The sequence below is a fragment of the Benincasa hispida genome, chromosome 4, assembly GCF_027475165.1.
Source record: "Benincasa hispida cultivar pf3 chromosome 4, pf3_genome.v1.1, whole genome shotgun sequence".
NCBI classification, from domain to species: domain Eukaryota; kingdom Viridiplantae; phylum Streptophyta; class Magnoliopsida; order Cucurbitales; family Cucurbitaceae; genus Benincasa; species Benincasa hispida.
The window spans coordinates 1,848,333-1,865,818 of NC_143481.1; the positions used below are offsets into that span (position 1 = coordinate 1,848,333).

Below are 17,486 nucleotides of genomic sequence, written 5' to 3' on the forward strand. Positions count from 1 at the left end.
ATTACTAGACTTTTCGTTAAAAATATAATTTCGTTCATCAAGGAACACCACTTACTTAGACTAGCATTTAAAAATTCATAATTTCATAAAACACTCATTTGATTGACACCCTAGGTGATCTTGATTCATAAGAACTAAAAGTCTAGCAAAAAACCATATTGGCCTGTTAATCTGAAGTTTACACCGAGAACTCTTGACTATACGAACCCAAATAGAGCCTGCAGGTCCAAGGAAAAATAATACAGATTACTCAGTTCCGAAGATCATCAGAAGAAGCAATGAAATTAAAAGCAGTTCACAAATCACAAAGTTCAAACAAAATTTGACTAATTGCAAAAGTTTGTTACTATTCACTAACTCTCCTAGGAGAAAAATTAATGGAGCTCTTAGTCCACAAGAAGCAGCAGCAATCCATTTCTTTGTGGAACAAGGAGCAGAATTGGTCACTCTTCATGACTGATGAGAGAATGAGAGCAAAGATATAATATCCCAACTGTTTTCACCTTTTTCTTTAAAAGTTTATATGCTCCGGTAAAACAGACTCTTCAATAATGGATCTCAGAATAAAGTGACTCCAATAATGGCTTTCAGTATAAAACGTCTTCAACCATTGCTTGACCTGTTGAATCTTCACTTATCATACTGGAAGCAGGCTTCAAACGAAAATTTAAGACCTATAACTATATTTATCGGGTGAGTTTGGAGAAGTCCTAAAAAAGTCGAGTATTTTTTTTCCATAAAATTAGTATAAATCAGCAAATTTTAGAGGCTTTAGGCAAATGAGATTATGTTTTAAAAAAGCTTGCCATTTTAATTTAGTATAAACTATAAGAACTGATAACATAAGGTCCTAAGGAACTCAAAATCTTCCTCCTTCACACTTCACAGAGTATCTTGAATAATCAATTTCTTCATTACTAAACTTTTCGTTGAAAATATATTTTCATTCATTAACAAAGTACTTAAACTAAGATTTAAAAATCAATAATTTTATAAAACACTCATTTAATTGACATCCTAGGTGATCTTGATCCAGAAGAACTAAAAGTCTAGCACAACACCATAATGATCTTTTATCTGGAATTTACTTTGAGAACTCTTTATTGGCTATACAAAATCCAAACAGAGTCCACAGACTGTCCAAGTAAAAAAAGAACAAATTAACTACTTCCGAAGATCATCTGAAGAAGCAATGAAATTAAAAGGCTGCACTATTCACCAACTCTATTAGGAAAAAATTTAATGGAGCTCTTCGTCTACAAGAAGCAGCAGCAATCCATTTCTCCGTGGAACAAGGAGCAGAATCGATTACTCTTCATAAGAGAACGAGAGCAAGGATCTATTTTCCTATCTGTTTTTGCAGTTTCTTTAAAAGTTTCGATAGCAAATGTTTATATGTTTCGGTAAAACAGACTCTTCCGTAATGGATTTCAGAATAAAATGACTTCAATAATGGATTTCAGTATAACAGGTCTTCAATCATTCCTTCACCTGGTGATTCTTCACCTGTCATAATGGAAGCACAAGCATGCTTTCAAACGACAACTTAAGAGCTATAACTAAATTTACCAAGTGAGTCTGGAAAAGTCCTTGAGAAAACCTAGAATCTTTCATAAAGTTAGTGTAAATCAGCTAACCCAACTTCCCAAGATAACTAAAACCAAACACGATGGCACAAATATGAATGGATCAACTTCAAATTTATGAACTGAAAACCATACAAATCAAATTTGATTGGCAAGAAACATTCCCACATTCTTACAATACCAAATTCAGATTCTGAGAATACACATCGACGGATACTTACGGAGAAACATCCTTATATGGCTTTTTTTTTTTTTTAATGACCGCCTCCTCAACATCAGTGACATAACAATTAACGAATTAGGGTTCCACTAAAGTTTCCTTCAGGAACGAATCATACAGTAACTCAGTGTGCCTTCCTCCTTGGAGGCTGTTTTTGGGTTGCTAACCTATAAATCCAATATACCTACAGAAATTAAGTGGAAGTGAGCAAACATGAGAGTATAGAGTTTCAATAAGAATGCCAAAAACGAACAAAATTAGGAGTTGGAGAGTACCAAAGCGAAGATGTGAGTTGCTATGAGAAGAACAATAATCAAAGGTATTGCTTCGAGGATCCAAGGCCCTGTCGATTGCCGTTGCTCGTTCGCCATTTTCGCCAGAGAGGATGGATCAAGAGATTGAAGAATGAACAAGATAAACCCTAAAACGAAGGTTTACAAATTTACAATTGTACACAGTCGAACTAGCGTCGGAGCGGTGAAGAAATTTGGGGTCTGTCGTGCCATGGAAGAAAGGTTTAGGATTTGTTTGGTTTGCAATTTAGATGATGTTCTATGCTTTTAAATTCATTAAATTGAGTAAATATATATTTGACAAACAAGTAAAATTCTATTTTTAAAATCTTTTTTTTTTTTTTTTGGATTCTATGATCTGTTTGGTAGGGTCTTTGGACGTAGGCTGTTGCGTCAATTTGGAAAGGATCGAGGACTTAGGATTTTTGGTTGTTGAGGAGACGAAGGGTTTAGGTTTTGCAAGGGTTTTGAAGGAGGTGGCAGACGTTGGGATGGCTTCACTCGAATTGGTTGGGTGGATGGTTTAGGTTGGGTGGTGGTTTTTTGAGAAAAAGACAAAATGGTGATGGATTTGAATGGGGTTGTAGGTTTCGATGGTGGAGATGGCGATGACGAAGGTGAAGGAGAAACAAATGAAGAGGAAAAAGAACTCATCAGACAAGGACTCATTCTAGTTGTCTGAAGCGTCTAACTTGTGCTCTGGTGAAGAACTTTGAAAGCTTTGAAGAATGAACGGTGGAGATAGTCGGACGACGAGGAAATTTGAAAAGGAAAGGGTTAGGGCTTGAGAGGCGGAAGAAGAAAGAAGACGAAGTAGGTTTTGACCCCATTTTATAAGAAAATGCAGGAGAAGAGAGTGTAGGGGACATACTTGACAGGTATTGTCTGCATGTGATACTTAGACTACGTATTAAATGCAAATTTGAAGAGACGCACCTTGGGCCACCCAAACACTCGAGTGGTTTAGCTCCCCATATAACGTTTTTTCCTCTTCCAACGCATAGGTATGCATTGACCTAATTCTAACGCCTCAATTTTAGTACCCCAAATTCAGAAATTCACAAAAGTTGACTTTCTAAACAATCATTCAAAAGCATGCAAGGTAAACATAAATATGAAACAAACTTAAAACTTCAATGCCAAACAAGAATATAAACAAGTATCATAAAAGAGCGTATGGTATATATAAAGCAAAAAGTAAACCAGGAAAGAGGAAGTATCCCTGGAATATATGTTTGTCTGCATGCAGGGACTACCTCGATGCGAGTTTTGGGTAGACTCGTGTAGCTCGACGGATGTCTTGTCGCGTTCCACATTTCCTTAAAAGTATGGCTTGACCCTCTGCCCATTTACTTTGAAGGCGTTAGTGTCATCCTCTTGAATGAGCTCCACGACTCCTTGAGGAAAGATTGCTTTGATAACAAATGGCCCTGACCACCTGGATTTAAGCTTTCTTGGAAATAGTCGCAAACCCAAGTTAAATAGTAAAACCTTTTGACCAATGAAAAATTCTTTCTTACCGATGCATTGGTCGTGCCAACGTTTGGTTTTTTCTTTGTAGATCTTCACATTTTCGTATGTGTTGAGCCGCCACTCATTTAATTCTTGAGTTGCAACTTTCGATTTTCCCCTACGACTTCTAGATCTAAGTTCAACTTTTTACTTTCGATTTTTCCCTACGACTTCTAGATCTAAGTTCAACTTTTTCATTGCCCAAAACGCCTTGTGCTCCAATTATAATGGTAAGTGGCAGACTTTCCCAAATACCAAGGCATAAGGAGACATACCTATTGGCATTTTGAATGCAGTCCTATATGCCCAAAGAGCTTCATCCAGTTTTTGTGCTCAAGCCCTTCTCGATGTGTTGACCACTTTTTCCAAAATTGACTTGATTTCTCTGTTAGAAACTTTTGCTTGCCCGTTCATCTGTGAGTGGTAGGTGGTAGCTACTTTGTGACTAACATTATATTTAGCAAGTAATTTAGAAATGATGTGGTTTATGAAATGTGTACCCTTGTCACTTATCAACATCCTTGGTGTTCCAAAACGCGTGAAAATATGCTTGGTCAGAAATTTTGAAACAGTTGTTGCATCATTCTTCGTACAGGCCACTGCCTCAACCCACTTAGACACATAATCTACTACTACTAGAATGTACTGCTAACAACAAGATGGAGGAAAAGATCCCATGAAGTCAATGTCTCAAACATTAAAAAGTTCAACTTTGAGTATATTGTTGAGTGACATTGTGTTCCTTACTGAGATATTGCCTGTGTGTTGGTATAGGTCACACTTTAGAACATATTCCCTTGCGTCTTTAAATAGAGTAAGCCAAAAGTACCCACTCTAGAAGACTTTTGCAGTTGTCCTCTGTCCTCCGAAATGACCTCCATAAGGAGAGTCGTGACATCCAGATAAGATGCATTGTACCTCGACTTTGAGGACATACCGACGCATAATTAGATCTAGGCCTTGTTTGTAGAGGAATGACTCATCCAAAAAATAGAACTTGTTGTCATGCATAAGTCATTTTCTTTGTTGGTCGTTGAATTCTTTTGGGAAATAGTGGTCAAGTAGTTAACAATGTCAGCATACCACGACTCCCTATCTTCAACCTTAAGTAGGCGTTCATCAGGGAATACGTTTTCTATTTCAGCCTGACCCAACTGCATTTCCTTATTCTTCAATCTCAATATGTGGTCAGCCACTTGATTTTCTATATCTTTTCTATCTTTGATCTCCAGGTCAAATTCTTGAAGCAGTAATACCCAGCGAATGAGCCTGGGTTTTACATCCTTTTTGTCCATCAAGAACTTTATAACGGAGTGATCGATGTAAATGGTTGTTGACACACCAACCAAGTAAGCTCTGAATTTCTCTATCGTAAACACTACAGTTAACATTTCTTTTTCAGTAGTCATATAATGTTCTTGGGATTCAGTGGGTGTCTTGGACGCATATGAAATAGGATGTTCAAGTTTCCTTTCTTTTGTCCTAACATCGCTCCAACTGCCACGTTACTTGCGCCATACATTAAGATAAAGGGTTGCATCCAATCTGGGGCTATCAATTTCAGTGTTGTCGTTAATGCATATCTTAAAGTCTCAAACGCCTGGTGGCAATCATCATCGAAGATGTAAGGCCTATTTATTTCTAGTAACGTGCTCAGTGGACGCGCGATTTGGGAGAAACCTTTTACAAACCTTCTGTAGAAACCTACGTGGCCTAGAAAGCTCCTTAGGGCCTTGACGTTCGCAGACACAGGCAATTTTACAATTACATCAATCTTGGCTTCATCTATTTCCAACCCTACTTTTGAAACCTTATGCCCGAGAACAACGCCTATTGTCACCATAAAGTGACATTTTTCCAAGTTAAATACCAAGTTTGTTTCCTCGCATCTAGCAAGAACGACTTCTAGGTTTTTGAGGCAGGACAGGTAGGAATCTCCAAAGACTGAAAAGTCATCCATGAAAACTTCAATAGAGTGTTCAAGAAAATCATAAAAAATAGCCATCATGCATTTTTGAAACATCTCTGGTGTGTTGCATAGCCCAAAGGACATGCATCAGAACGTGAACGTTCCAAAGGGACAAGTAAAAATAGTTTTCTCTTGGTCCTTAAAGGTGATTAAGATTTGATTGTAACTAGAATACCCATCCAAGAAGCAATATAACTCTTTTCCAGGCCATTGAACAGCTGGAAAAAGCCCGGGCCCTAATCTATCGAGCATCTGATCAATAAAGGGAAGTGGAAAGTGGTCCTTCTTTGTCGACACGTTCAATTTCCTGTAGTTGTTACAATTTGTTGTAAAGTGCTACAAACGAAGTGATCCTGATTCGTTCATGTATTGACATAAGGAGCGGGGGCATCCATTACTACAAAATCTACATTACATGACACTTATAGTTTTTAATTACTTGATGTTTCTTTGGAAAAAACGTCAAGTAATGTGATTTTGGACAAGAAAATGTCAAATAAAAGGGTTAAAACGCATAGATTGATGGAATATTTCGGATATCTTCACGCGAACATTTACTTGACATGTTTTTCGTATCAAGTAAACGTGTCAAGTATAAGAAGCTCTTACTTGATATTTTTTTCGTGTTAAGTAAAATAAAAAAAAAAAAAAAATTGCCTAATTATATTTTTTCAAATAAAATATCTGATTTTCCAAACCCTAGACGTTCGTATGAAGCCCATTGCGTCGCTCGTCTTCTCCCAGTCTTTGCTTCGATCGGTCTAGCCACTCTGTTTTTTCTCATCACACTGTCGACCATCGGCAGCACCGTTCTTCTCCCTCTCGTCTCGTCCCCTAGCCGTGCTTCGATCGTTTCTTCGTGCTCTGTTCAACCGGTCTAGCCACCCTGATGTTTCACTTCCCTCTCTTTTTGCAAAATTGGTTTTCAAATTCCTTCCAAAATTTTAATTCCCTCTTTCTCAAAACTAATTTCAGATTCTCTCTCACCCAATTTATCATTTCTCTCAGCCCTAACAAAATCGAAGAATAGGAAAAACCACCGTCTATCTCTCGTGTCTCTCACCCTAACTCTCATCGTCCTCGTCTGCAGCACCAGCATCTGCCCAACCTAACAACCACCGTCTCTTACGTTGAATGCCACCGCGGGTCCTCGATTAATTTCGATTTTGGGGCCGTAGATTCTCACTAGGGCTTTAGCAATTCCTCCTTCTGAATTTGGGTGTTGAAGATTCATCAATGCATTTATGAGCCAATTGATCAGGTATCTTCCTCTAATGCTTATCAGTCTTAGACCTATTGAATCTGCGTGATTCAAGCCTCTGCATTCCAGGTTTGAGTTCATTTCTGTGTTTGTTGATCGAGTGGATTCGAAGGGCATTGTCAATTGGACGATACGATTCCTGTGAACGAAAGTTCTTCCTCATCGATTTTTGTGGCTTTCATGATTTCAGGTGAATTTCGCGACTCTGATATAGCTAAATTTCGAATTTCTATGCCGGGTTTTGAAATCTGTTGAGTTTCTGGTTCTTCTAGAAATGGAAATATTGGTGATGTTGAGATAAGGTTTATAACGCCAATGTTTGCAGGTGAGGTTATTAAACTCTCCATGAATGAAACATTGGATTTCTTGATGAACAAACAGCCAAATCCTGATGGGTTTTCGCCAAAAACTTTATAGAAAGAAGAAATTAGAAATTCAGGCTTGAAGAGAGAGAGGCCTAAAGTTTCCATGTCTTTTGGCCCCAATGCACATGTATCTAGGCAGACATCCCATTCGTTTTCTCGAGCTATGTTCAGCCATTGATATGAATATGGAGTTCCTGTTAATCTAGACTGAAGTGGGAAAACAAATAGCCCCTTTTTCTTCATCTTCATCTTCTTCTTCCTCTTTCGTTTACCGATGATTAGTCTTCTTAATTTTCCGGTGGAGATGTTTAAGTTTGGCCATAAGAACTCGGCAGAGCTGATTCTTGCTCCTTTCCTCTTGATGTTAAGATTTTGGTACCTAACATGTATTTATCTAAAATAGTTTCTCATGGCATTCTGCAAAATAGTTTGGTATTTTAATAGGCTAATGATAGTTGTTAGAATGTAAGTTAATACATTGTTTTTTTTTTTTTTTCCATATAGATAGTTCAATTTTTTTTTTCCATTTGTCTAATTTTGACCCCAAATTTTACAATAACCAAACATGACCTATTTGTAAAGTATAAAATCCCACAAAACTTCATTAAATCTCAAAATTGAAATCTCCCTCAAAACTAACTAAATTGATGAATCACCAAATATAAAAAGAACTGACAAAGAAATAACATCTTTGACAATAAGGAACCTCTTAACTTATTACAAAAAATAAACTAATTTGAACTGCAAATGGACCTACAGAGTCTATATCACTCCAAATCTGGTATTGCAAATATTTTCATTCTTTTTCTTCACACTCGTTATTCTCATAATTATGACCAAAATGCTTTACATGTCTATGCATTCTCTAATATTGTTGTTCAGATTCTGTTTCTTGTCTACCCATTATTGTTCTTGAAACTGTACCTACATCTGTTCAAGCAAAGGAGATCAAAATTGGGCAAGCAACATAAGAAGAGAAACTAAAGGTTAGGCTGATCTTGTATAATCTACAGTAAACAATTCATTCTTAGAAGTTTGATAATTTAGACAGATGACAATGATGCTTGGATTTATTTATTTGCTTGGCTTGATGGCATCACAAAATATATATATATATATATATATGTAGGAACACATAACAAAATATATATGGTGATTCACAAGATGGTGAATTGATTCTATAGCATCTAGTGCTAGCCAGTTAGTATGCAGATATAAAAAGGAAAATTTTCAATGTTTGGGTTCAATATGGTCTGCTTAATCTAGAATGAGGGAGGAGCCCTCGTTCAAGAATGATTTTTCCAGTGACCAGAATGGTGAGGAAAAGCAGAAGAATATAAATTTATGCTCCTTATAATCCCGGATAAGTATAATTAGTTATACTCATGTTCGGAACCTTATACTCATGTTCTACCTTTTCCTGTTTTGTTCTAATGTAGAATTGTGTTGGGATCATTGTACTTGAAAGCTCCTTATACTCATGTTCTACCTTGATGTAATGAGCTATCTCCATGTTCCATACTAATTAGTTGTGTGTTTTATTTAGGTGATCATTGGTCGTTAATTGTTATCAATGCATACGATGATTTGGTGTACTATCTTGACTCATTGAGAAGAAGTTCGCGAGAAGATATCAAATACATAACAAATATGTAAGCTAACTTTGCTTGTGGTTTTTTTTTTTTTTTTGAAAAGTTTATTTCATTCTTAATATTATACTATACTCTTTGACGAATGTAGGGCAATGACCATTTTTCAATCTAAAAAAAATTTGTAAAAGACTCGGAAAACCACATTTGGAAAACAGTAAAGACAATTATAAGAGCATTGAAAAAATTAATAGAATGATGTTTATTTAATGCATCTGTATGATATGTATTAATTATTGGCTTTGTATTTTAGTGTCTTTTACAAATGGAAAGTGTCGAATGTGGGTATTATGTTATGAGATATATGTGAGAAATCATGACTAAAGAGAAGAATATTATCACAGATGTGGTATGTTTTTAAACTACTTATACATATTGTAACATTATAAATAATGTAAATAGTAAATAAATATATATATTTGACTTTCTATGTTTTATAGATTGATACAAGGAGTTCGTACTCGCAACTTGAATTGGATGAAGTACGCGTGGAATGGGCTGAATATTTAGGTCGCTATATTTGATGGACTTCCTATAAATTTTGTATATGTGGCTACATGGGAATGACAAAAACTTTTTTTGTATAAATGTTTTGTTCAACCATTTTAGGTTATATACTTCAAATAAATGTGTGGTGGAGGATAGAATTTTAGTCTTGTGATTTTTGGAATACATAGCATATACAGATTGGTCTTACAATTTTGGAATTATCATATATTGGTTACTAGAGTATATACTGTTGTACGATTGGTCTTGTAAATTTTGGAATCGTTCATATACATGGAAGATAATAGAAGAATGGAATTGTTTGTTTTAGTATTCTGAATTGTTATGTTGGATATATTGGGCTAATATATAGATTTGAAATATGTGCAATTGTTTATTTTAGTTGATGAAATTGTCTTATTGTAACAAATGTAATACAAAAAATGAGAAAAGGAAATTAAATTTGAATGTTTAATTTGGAAAAAAAAGAAAGCATAATTGGAAATGTGTCAAGAACTAGATTACTTGGCCATTATTTCGTGTTAAGATAAAAATATATTTGACAAATAAAAATTGTTAAAAGTAATCACAATAATAAGTGTCAAGAATTAATACACTTGACATGTCATCAGTATCAAGTGTATTATATTTTTTGACAGAAATTGTGTCAAGAAATATTTTACTTTATGTTTTTACAGTATCAAGTTATGACATTATACTTGACAGTCGAATAGACGACACTTTTATTAGCGTCAAGTATACCCTCTACTTGACATTGGAAAAATGTCAAGTAATCCAATTTCTGTAGTAGTGGTCTTATGCAATGAGTTTACATACGATCGGACCAAGAATTAAGTCACTCTTACTTTATAACGTTGTTTACTGTTTAAGACTTTACTATTTCAAAGCAATGACGTAAGTAACTTGACCTTAATTCTGAGCTAATTATGAACTCCTGTTTATGTTTATCCTTAGATTTGCATGGGCGAGGGTTGATTCACCAGCATTGACTCAATAAATCTCCCATTTTAGGGGTAAAACTGGGTAGATAGTTGGGGACATAGGGTGCAAGACGAAATTCACTCATACCCGTTTGTTGTTCCCTTAAGTGCTGACTTTGAATCTTGAACAAGGGGCCCCACCCTCTCATTGGCCCGATAGGGACTCGGTTTAGTGATTGAATAAACCAATTGTTCATTAGAGGATCAGTGGGACTTAAGGAGTAAGATGTAATCTCGGGGTAAAACAGCTTTTGACCCAACTATTATTACAAACAACATGTGAAGGGTTGACTTACTTATCATGGTTATATCAAATGGACACATAATATATCTACAGTGAAGGGAGTGCAACTATAGACTATCAACGAATGTTGATTAACTAGTTAAAAAGTTTGACTGGTTAGTCTCGAATCGTTGGAGCCCATGATCTGTAGGTTCATTGAGTCTCCTTGCTAGCTCACCACGGACAAAATTGAAGAACTGGGTGAAATGAGAATTTGAAATGTTCAAATTCGGGCTGAAGGAAAAATTGTATTTAATATGAGATATAATTTACAATTAAAATATTAATTAATTAATTAATTATGTTTGAGAGTATTCTTGAATATTAGCAGGAAAGCGTTTTTTTTTAAAACTTGATTAATGTGATTAATCAAAGTTAGGTGTCAAAAATAATTTAATATTTGATATTAAATTTATTTTTTAAATATTTTCTAATTTATGAAAAATATTTTTCATAAAAAATTTGTTTTTTTTTTTTTCATATTAAAATTAGTTAGTGGAAAAATCCAATTGTTGGATTTTCCCACTAATTAAGTGGACTTTGTAGCGGCACTTCCAAATCTTGACACTTAAATTGTAACATCCCGACTTTTTGAAGGAAAATTTAAGTTAATTATCTCAAATTGTTGAGTTTTAGTTTCATAATCTTTGGCATTTGGAAACAAATTGTTACCGTTGAAGAAGTTTTATTGGTTAATGTGGATTCTTTGAGTATGAGTTTTAAATTAATTGGAAGGGATAATTGAATTATTTGTATAAGAAATTTTGAATTTTTGTGAAATTTGAAAGGGAAAAGAGGAAATTGTGGTTTTAAGATTTTACCCTCTTTAATTTTGGAACTTGAATCCAAAATTTAAGTAAAGAATTAGGAAAAGATAATGTGTTTATTTGGAAGTAATTAAATCAAGTACTTAAAAAGATTTGTAAATTTGAATTTAAGTTAATTTGGAAAGTTAGAATTTAATTTTGGGATTTAAAATTTTTGGAAAGAATTGATTTAAAGTTGGTGAATTTATTTTTAGGTTTATTTAATTAATTGGAGAAGAGGTGAAAGATTTGAGTTTAATATGACATATTTATTAAGGAAAGGAAATATATATATAAGGGTTTTGAAATTTGAGAAAAGAAAAGGAAAGAATATATATGGGTTTTGGAATTTAAGAAAAGGAAAGGAAATAGTATACTTTATATATATATTATTTATATATTTGTGTGGTGGAGAATTAAAAAGAAAAGAAATATGGAATTTTCAAACCCCACTTTCTCACTTTCTCTCTGGTTTAGATGAACTTCGGTTGCCGCACCACCGACGTCCACATCCTTTCCTCTGTCAAGTTGCAACCGCGCCGCTCCAACCTTCACGTTGCTGGATCTGCTTGCCGTTGGCCCTCCCCTCTTCCAGTCGTTGTCCTCTGTCGAACGTCGTCATGAGGTTCGTAGTTTTGTGATAAGATCTAAATAATTTTCATGGTTTTGTTGAGGATCTTGAATACCCAATAAATAACTTGTTTAATTATCATTTCAATCGTGATTTTGGAGGTTGAATTTGAAAGTTTGAAGGAGTTTAAAAGGTCATTAGCATGTTGTCAAGCAGAGTTAAGTTGATTTCGACAAGAATTTTGGTAATATTTGGGGCTTTGTGACTTGTTCAGTTCGAATGTAATTAATACGAATTAAGTTATTAAGTTTTGTTGCTGATTTTGGCGTGATTAAACGCTTAGGTGTAAACCTAAAGGTTAAATTTTATTTTGGTTTATGTACTAGGATTTAATTCAAAGATTGTGGAGATTATAAGGGGTTAGTTGCTCAAATATTTGGCTCGACTAAGGATTCAAGAATTTCACAAAGATTTAATTGCTTTTTGGTTCAACCTAATATCAAAGTAAGTAATCTTACTACTAGAACTGCCCAAGGCTAGACACTAGATATATGCCAGCATGATAGATGAATATTATGACAGAACGATAACATGATAGATGGATAGTATAGTATGACCGATATATGTTCTTGTATGAGAATCTTAAAGATTTATTTGTGCACGTAGAGACTTGCATGCCAGTAAGAGGTGATACTTTATTCACTGAGGGTGTATTTGATATGAGGATATAGAGGCATATATGCATGTTGTATAGCCATGATGTTGAGATGTATATATATGTTATAAAACCATATTGTAATAATTGTGATGTTGAGACTGTGATAGTGTCTTTACTGATTAGTTAGATGCCCACTAGGTAATGTGTTTCCTTCAAGATTCACCAAATATTGTGTTTCCTTCGGGATTCACCAGATATTGTGTTTCCTTTGGGATTCACCAGATTGTGTTTCCTTCGGGATTCACCATATATTGTGTTTCCTTCGGGATTTACCAGATATTGTGTTTTCTTCGGGATTCATCAGAGGTAATGGGCATACTTAACTACAATAGGATTGAAACCAGTTTTACATGTATGTGCCCATGAGGACTAGAGAAATTTTTATGTTCCACCAGAGGTAGACATCTAGAGGACATAGATGCCTGCCCGACCCCAGTAGTAGGGTTGCTTACTTAGTATTTTATACTCATTCTTTCTCATGTTTATGTTTCAGGTAAGGGCAATGACGCACTGGCGAATGACAAGAGGGATCCTTGAACGAGCTACTAGGGACCAGTTTTATGCTTCCGTTCATGAGATTTAGATTTCTTTTCATGTTTTTTTTAACTTTCAGTTTTGATGTTTCAAACTTACTACTAAGAATTTTTTTCAGACTTATTTATTATCATTTATGATTTCTGGGTACCCTATCGTCTATTTTTAATATTTAAATTGAATGAAGGTCTTTTGAGTTCAACCTATTTATTTAGCATTTATTTCACCATAAAAAGGTATCGTTTTAAGTTCCATGAATGCATGAATTTAGTAACGACCTAATTTGAGTCCTAGGGGGTCGGGTCGTTACATAAATATTACATGCTAGTGGATTTTGAGGTGGAAGACATGCAAAATAGGATTTTGCATGTAATTTGTCTTTAAATAGTTCGGTTTTTGAAATGTGCAAAAAATTAATGCTTTTTTGACTTTTCACTTCACTCTTCCACCAAAATCTATTTACTCTCCACTTTTCTAGAGTGAAATTCCCTTGTCTTCACTAACAAAACGGTCCCACCACTGTGTTCTTCAACCAAAAATAGCAATGATTTACTGTTGGTAGTGTCGATCGAGCATGGAAAGGAAGATTGTGGTGAATTCTACAAAGGTTATATTTTCTAACCCTTTATGCATACTTATTCTTAGTTTTATGTAATAAGAACGTTATCAATCCTTGCTTTCGCTGTGCATGTTGTTCTTTATATTCCATCAGTCGTGTCATCGAAGGGCATTCATCAGAGCACGTGGACATTGATGTCGATCGCCAGAGGTCCCTATAGATTGTGTTCGCCGTCACCACCAAAGGTGTTATGGTCTTCAGCCATCTGTTTTCGTGTGTAGGAGTTGTCAGATGTGGGTCTACACGCTGTCGTCCATGGATTGAAGCTCGCTGGAGAGAGAGAGAGAAAGAAAGTTGAACGGAAGAAGGCTGGGCGGCAATGTTATCGTGAAAGGGAAAGGGAAAAAGATAGAGACAAAAAATGAAAATGAGGCTAGAGTTTCTTTTTGGCTTCTAACACAATTTCTCTTTTCTTTTTTTTCTTCTTTTATCTTTTAAAAGAGAAAGAAACCCAAATAAAAAGGAATCTAGGATTTCTTTTTAAAACTTTCAAGACATACAAAAAAAAACTTTCCAAATAAATAAAAAGTAATAGTTTGAGATTTCTCCCATTTCATACTAATTTTCCTTTTCCAAAATTAACACCAGAAAATAAAATTCGGTTGGAAGATTTAGGGGGGAAAACTAATTGAAATTATTTGAGATTCCTTTTGAAATCGACGAACTCTCAAATTTGGTTCCAAAACTTGAACGTAAAGATTTAATTAAAAAATCTTCTCTTCCAACAATTTTAGGAAATTTGATTTAGCTATCTTTGACCGACTATATACAGTAGAAAGAATTGTGTGAAACGTATTTCGTGGCAAACGACCTCATATTTTTCATGGTTGAGAAATCTCCTCAAGTCTCGACCCTTGATGCACCATGAAGTGTTCATAATGCATATGAGGTGTGGATGAAGGCTAATTCATTGGCCCGACTTCACATTTTGGCTAACATACCTGATGTTTTGGCCAAAAGGGTTGAGAACATGATCATCGCACGCGAGATCATGGACTCATTGCAAGATTTGTTTGAACGTCAGTTCTTACTTTTCGAGCATAAATGGATGGATGACAAAACCAGTAGTGTCAGTTATTCTGACACTGATAACACTACTCTCCAAAAGAGAAGACAAGATAGTAAATCTGATTTATTATTCTTGGAGACGTGTCTGGTAGAGAATGATAATTATGCCTGGATCTTTGATTCAGGTGCTACCAATCATGTCAACTCCTCTTACTAAGGATTCAGTTCCTAGAAAATGTTGTCACAGGAAGAGATGATTGTACGAGTCAGCACTGGTGAGGTTGTTTCAGCTGTTGCTGTAGGCAAGCTGAAGTTATTTGTTGACAAGAAACGTTATCTGTTACTGGATAATGTTTTTGTAGTTCCTCATATTGAGAGGAACTTAATCTCGGTTTCTTGTCTCATTGACCAAGGCTATACCATCTCTTTTTATGAGAATAAAGTATTCATTTTCAAGAATGGAATGGAGATTGGTTATGGTTCAATGGAAAATAACTTATATGTACTACGGTCGTTAGTCATAAAAGCCTTGTTTAACACTGAAATGTTTAGTACAACAACAACAGTTAAAAGACCAAAGGTTTCTTCAAAGGAAAATGCCCATCTTTGGCATCTTAGGTTAGGTCACATCAACCTTAATAGGATTGAGAAGTTGATGAAAAGTGGACCTTTAAAGAGTTTAGAAGAAAACTCTTTGTCGGTATGTGAATCATGCTTTGAAGGCAAGATGACCAAACGATCTTTTACTGGAAAAGGTTACAAAGCCAAGGAAGCCTTGGAGCTTGTACATTCAGACCTCTGTGGTCCAATGAATGTTAGAGCTCGAGGTGAATATGAATATTTCATCTCTTTCATAGTTGATTATTCAAGGTTCGGCTATCTCTACCTAATGCAACATAAGTCTGAAGCCCTTGACAAGTTCAAGGAGTATAAGGCTGAAGTTGAAAACTTGTTAGGTAAGAAAATAAAAACACTACGATCTAATCGTGGTGGAGAGTATATGGACCTCCATTTCTAGAACTATATAATAGAACATGGAATTGCGTCCCAACTCTCAACCTCTAGTACACCTCAGCAGAATGGTGTATCTGAAAGGAGAAACAAAACCTTGTTGGATATGGTTCGGTCTACGATGAGTTATGCTCATCTTCCAGACTCGTTTTGAGGTTTTGCAGTGGAGACTGCATGTTATATTCTGAACAAAATTCCCTCGAAAAGTGTTTCCAAAACACCTTTTAAGTTATAGAGAGGCCGTAAAGGTAATTTACGACACTTCAGGATTTGGGGCTGTCCGGTACATGTGCTAATGACTAACCCAAAGAAGTTAGAACCGCATTCGAAGGTTTGCCTCTTTGTAGGCTACCCCAAGAAAACGAAAGGTGGATACTTCTATGATCCGAGGGAGAACAAAGTGTTTGTTTCTACAAATGCTATTTTCTTGGAAGAAGACCACATGAGGGATCATAAGCCACAGAGTAAGCTCGTTTTACATGAAATCTCTAGTGAGACTGAGACTGCTGAGGGTTCAACAAAAGTTGTTGAACAGACCGATAGATCAACAAGAGTTGTTGAGATCGGAATGTCTAGTCAACCAGCTCAAGAGTTGAGACTGCCTGGACGTAGTGGGAGGGTTATAAACCCACCGAATCTCTATATGGGCTTGACTGAAGCCCCAAACGTCATTATGAATAATGGGGTCGAGGATCCATTGTCTTTTAAGAAAGCAATGGATGATGTTGACAAAGATGAATGGGTTAAAGCCATGAAACAGGAAATGGAGTCTATATACTTCAATAACGTCTGGGAGCTTGTCGATCCACCTGATAGGGTAAGACCTATTGGGTGTAAGTGGATCTATAAGTGAAAGAGAGGTGTAGATGGAAAGGTGCAAACCTTTAAGGCTAGACTCGTGGCAAAGGATTATACCCAAGTTGAAGGAGTTGACTATGAGGAAACTTTCTCACCTGTTGTCATGCTCAAGTCTATCCGGATTCTCCTCTCCATAGCCACATTTTATGATTATGAAATATGGAAAATGGACGTCAAGACTACCTTTCTTAATGATAATCTTGAGGAGACCATCTATATGACTCAACCAGAAGGGTTCATAGTTCCAGATCAAGAGCAAAGAATTTACAAGCTTAATAGATCCATTTATGGGCTGAAACAAACATCTAGATCTTGGAACATCAGATTTAACATTGCTGTCAAGTCATTTGGCTTTGATCAAAACGTTGATGAGCCTTGTGTATATAAGAAGATCATCAACAACTTAGTAGCTTTCCTGGTTGTATATGGATGATATCTTACTCATTAAGAATGATGTATGGTATCTGACTGAAATTAAGAAATGGCTAGTTGCCTAGTTCCAAATGAAAGATTTGGTTGTGGCACAATATGTTATAGGGATCCAGATCATTTGGGATCGTAAGAACAAACGGTTAGCCCTGTCTCAGGCATCGTACATTGATCAAATGTTGATCAGGTACAAGATGCAGGATTCCAAGAGGGGTTTATTACCCTTAAGGCATGGAATCATTTTATCTAAGGATCAATGTCCTAAGACACCTCAGGAGGTTGAGAAGATGAGATGGATTCCCTGTGC

General features: G+C 35.6%; 2 protein-coding genes and 1 long non-coding RNA gene across 3 annotated transcripts; 1 reads left to right on the forward strand and 2 right to left on the reverse strand.

Moving 5' to 3' along the window:
* Nucleotides 1-1,700: 1,700 nt before the first annotated feature.
* On the reverse strand, nucleotides 1,701-2,310 carry LOC120076026 (uncharacterized). Its single transcript, XM_090312610.1, has 2 exons — nucleotides 2,082-2,310; nucleotides 1,701-1,990 (listed from the first exon to the last, which is right to left on the reverse strand). Exons 1-2 carry the CDS (start codon nucleotides 2,175-2,177, stop codon nucleotides 1,931-1,933), a joined length of 156 nt encoding a protein of 51 aa, XP_090168736.1. The 5' UTR covers nucleotides 2,178-2,310; the 3' UTR covers nucleotides 1,701-1,930.
* A 4,017-nt stretch (nucleotides 2,311-6,327) lies between these two features.
* LOC150036398 (uncharacterized) lies at nucleotides 6,328-9,874 on the reverse strand. The gene is made up of 3 exons (XM_090312817.1): nucleotides 9,867-9,874; nucleotides 6,989-7,585; nucleotides 6,328-6,899 (listed from the first exon to the last, which is right to left on the reverse strand). Exons 1-3 carry the CDS (start codon nucleotides 9,872-9,874, stop codon nucleotides 6,689-6,691), a joined length of 816 nt encoding a protein of 271 aa, XP_090168943.1. The 3' UTR covers nucleotides 6,328-6,688.
* A 1,995-nt stretch (nucleotides 9,875-11,869) lies between these two features.
* Nucleotides 11,870-13,460, forward strand: LOC150036399 (uncharacterized). Its single transcript, XR_016529425.1, has 2 exons — nucleotides 11,870-12,056; nucleotides 13,214-13,460. It is a non-coding gene; the product is annotated as an uncharacterized LOC150036399 (long non-coding RNA).
* Nucleotides 13,461-17,486: the final 4,026 nt, after the last annotated feature.

Coding starts and splice junctions, on each gene's coding strand:
- LOC120076026 (XM_090312610.1), bottom strand. CDS start 2,177: ATGGCGAACGAGCAACGGCAATCGACAGGGCCTTGGATCCTCGAAGCA. Junction 1,991..2,081: donor CAACTCACATCTTCGCTTTG/GTACTCTCCAAC, acceptor TAATTTCTGTAG/GTATATTGGATTTATAGGTT.
- LOC150036398 (XM_090312817.1), bottom strand. Junction 6,900..6,988: donor ATCGATGAGGAAGAACTTTC/GTTCACAGGAAT, acceptor CCTGGAATGCAG/AGGCTTGAATCACGCAGATT.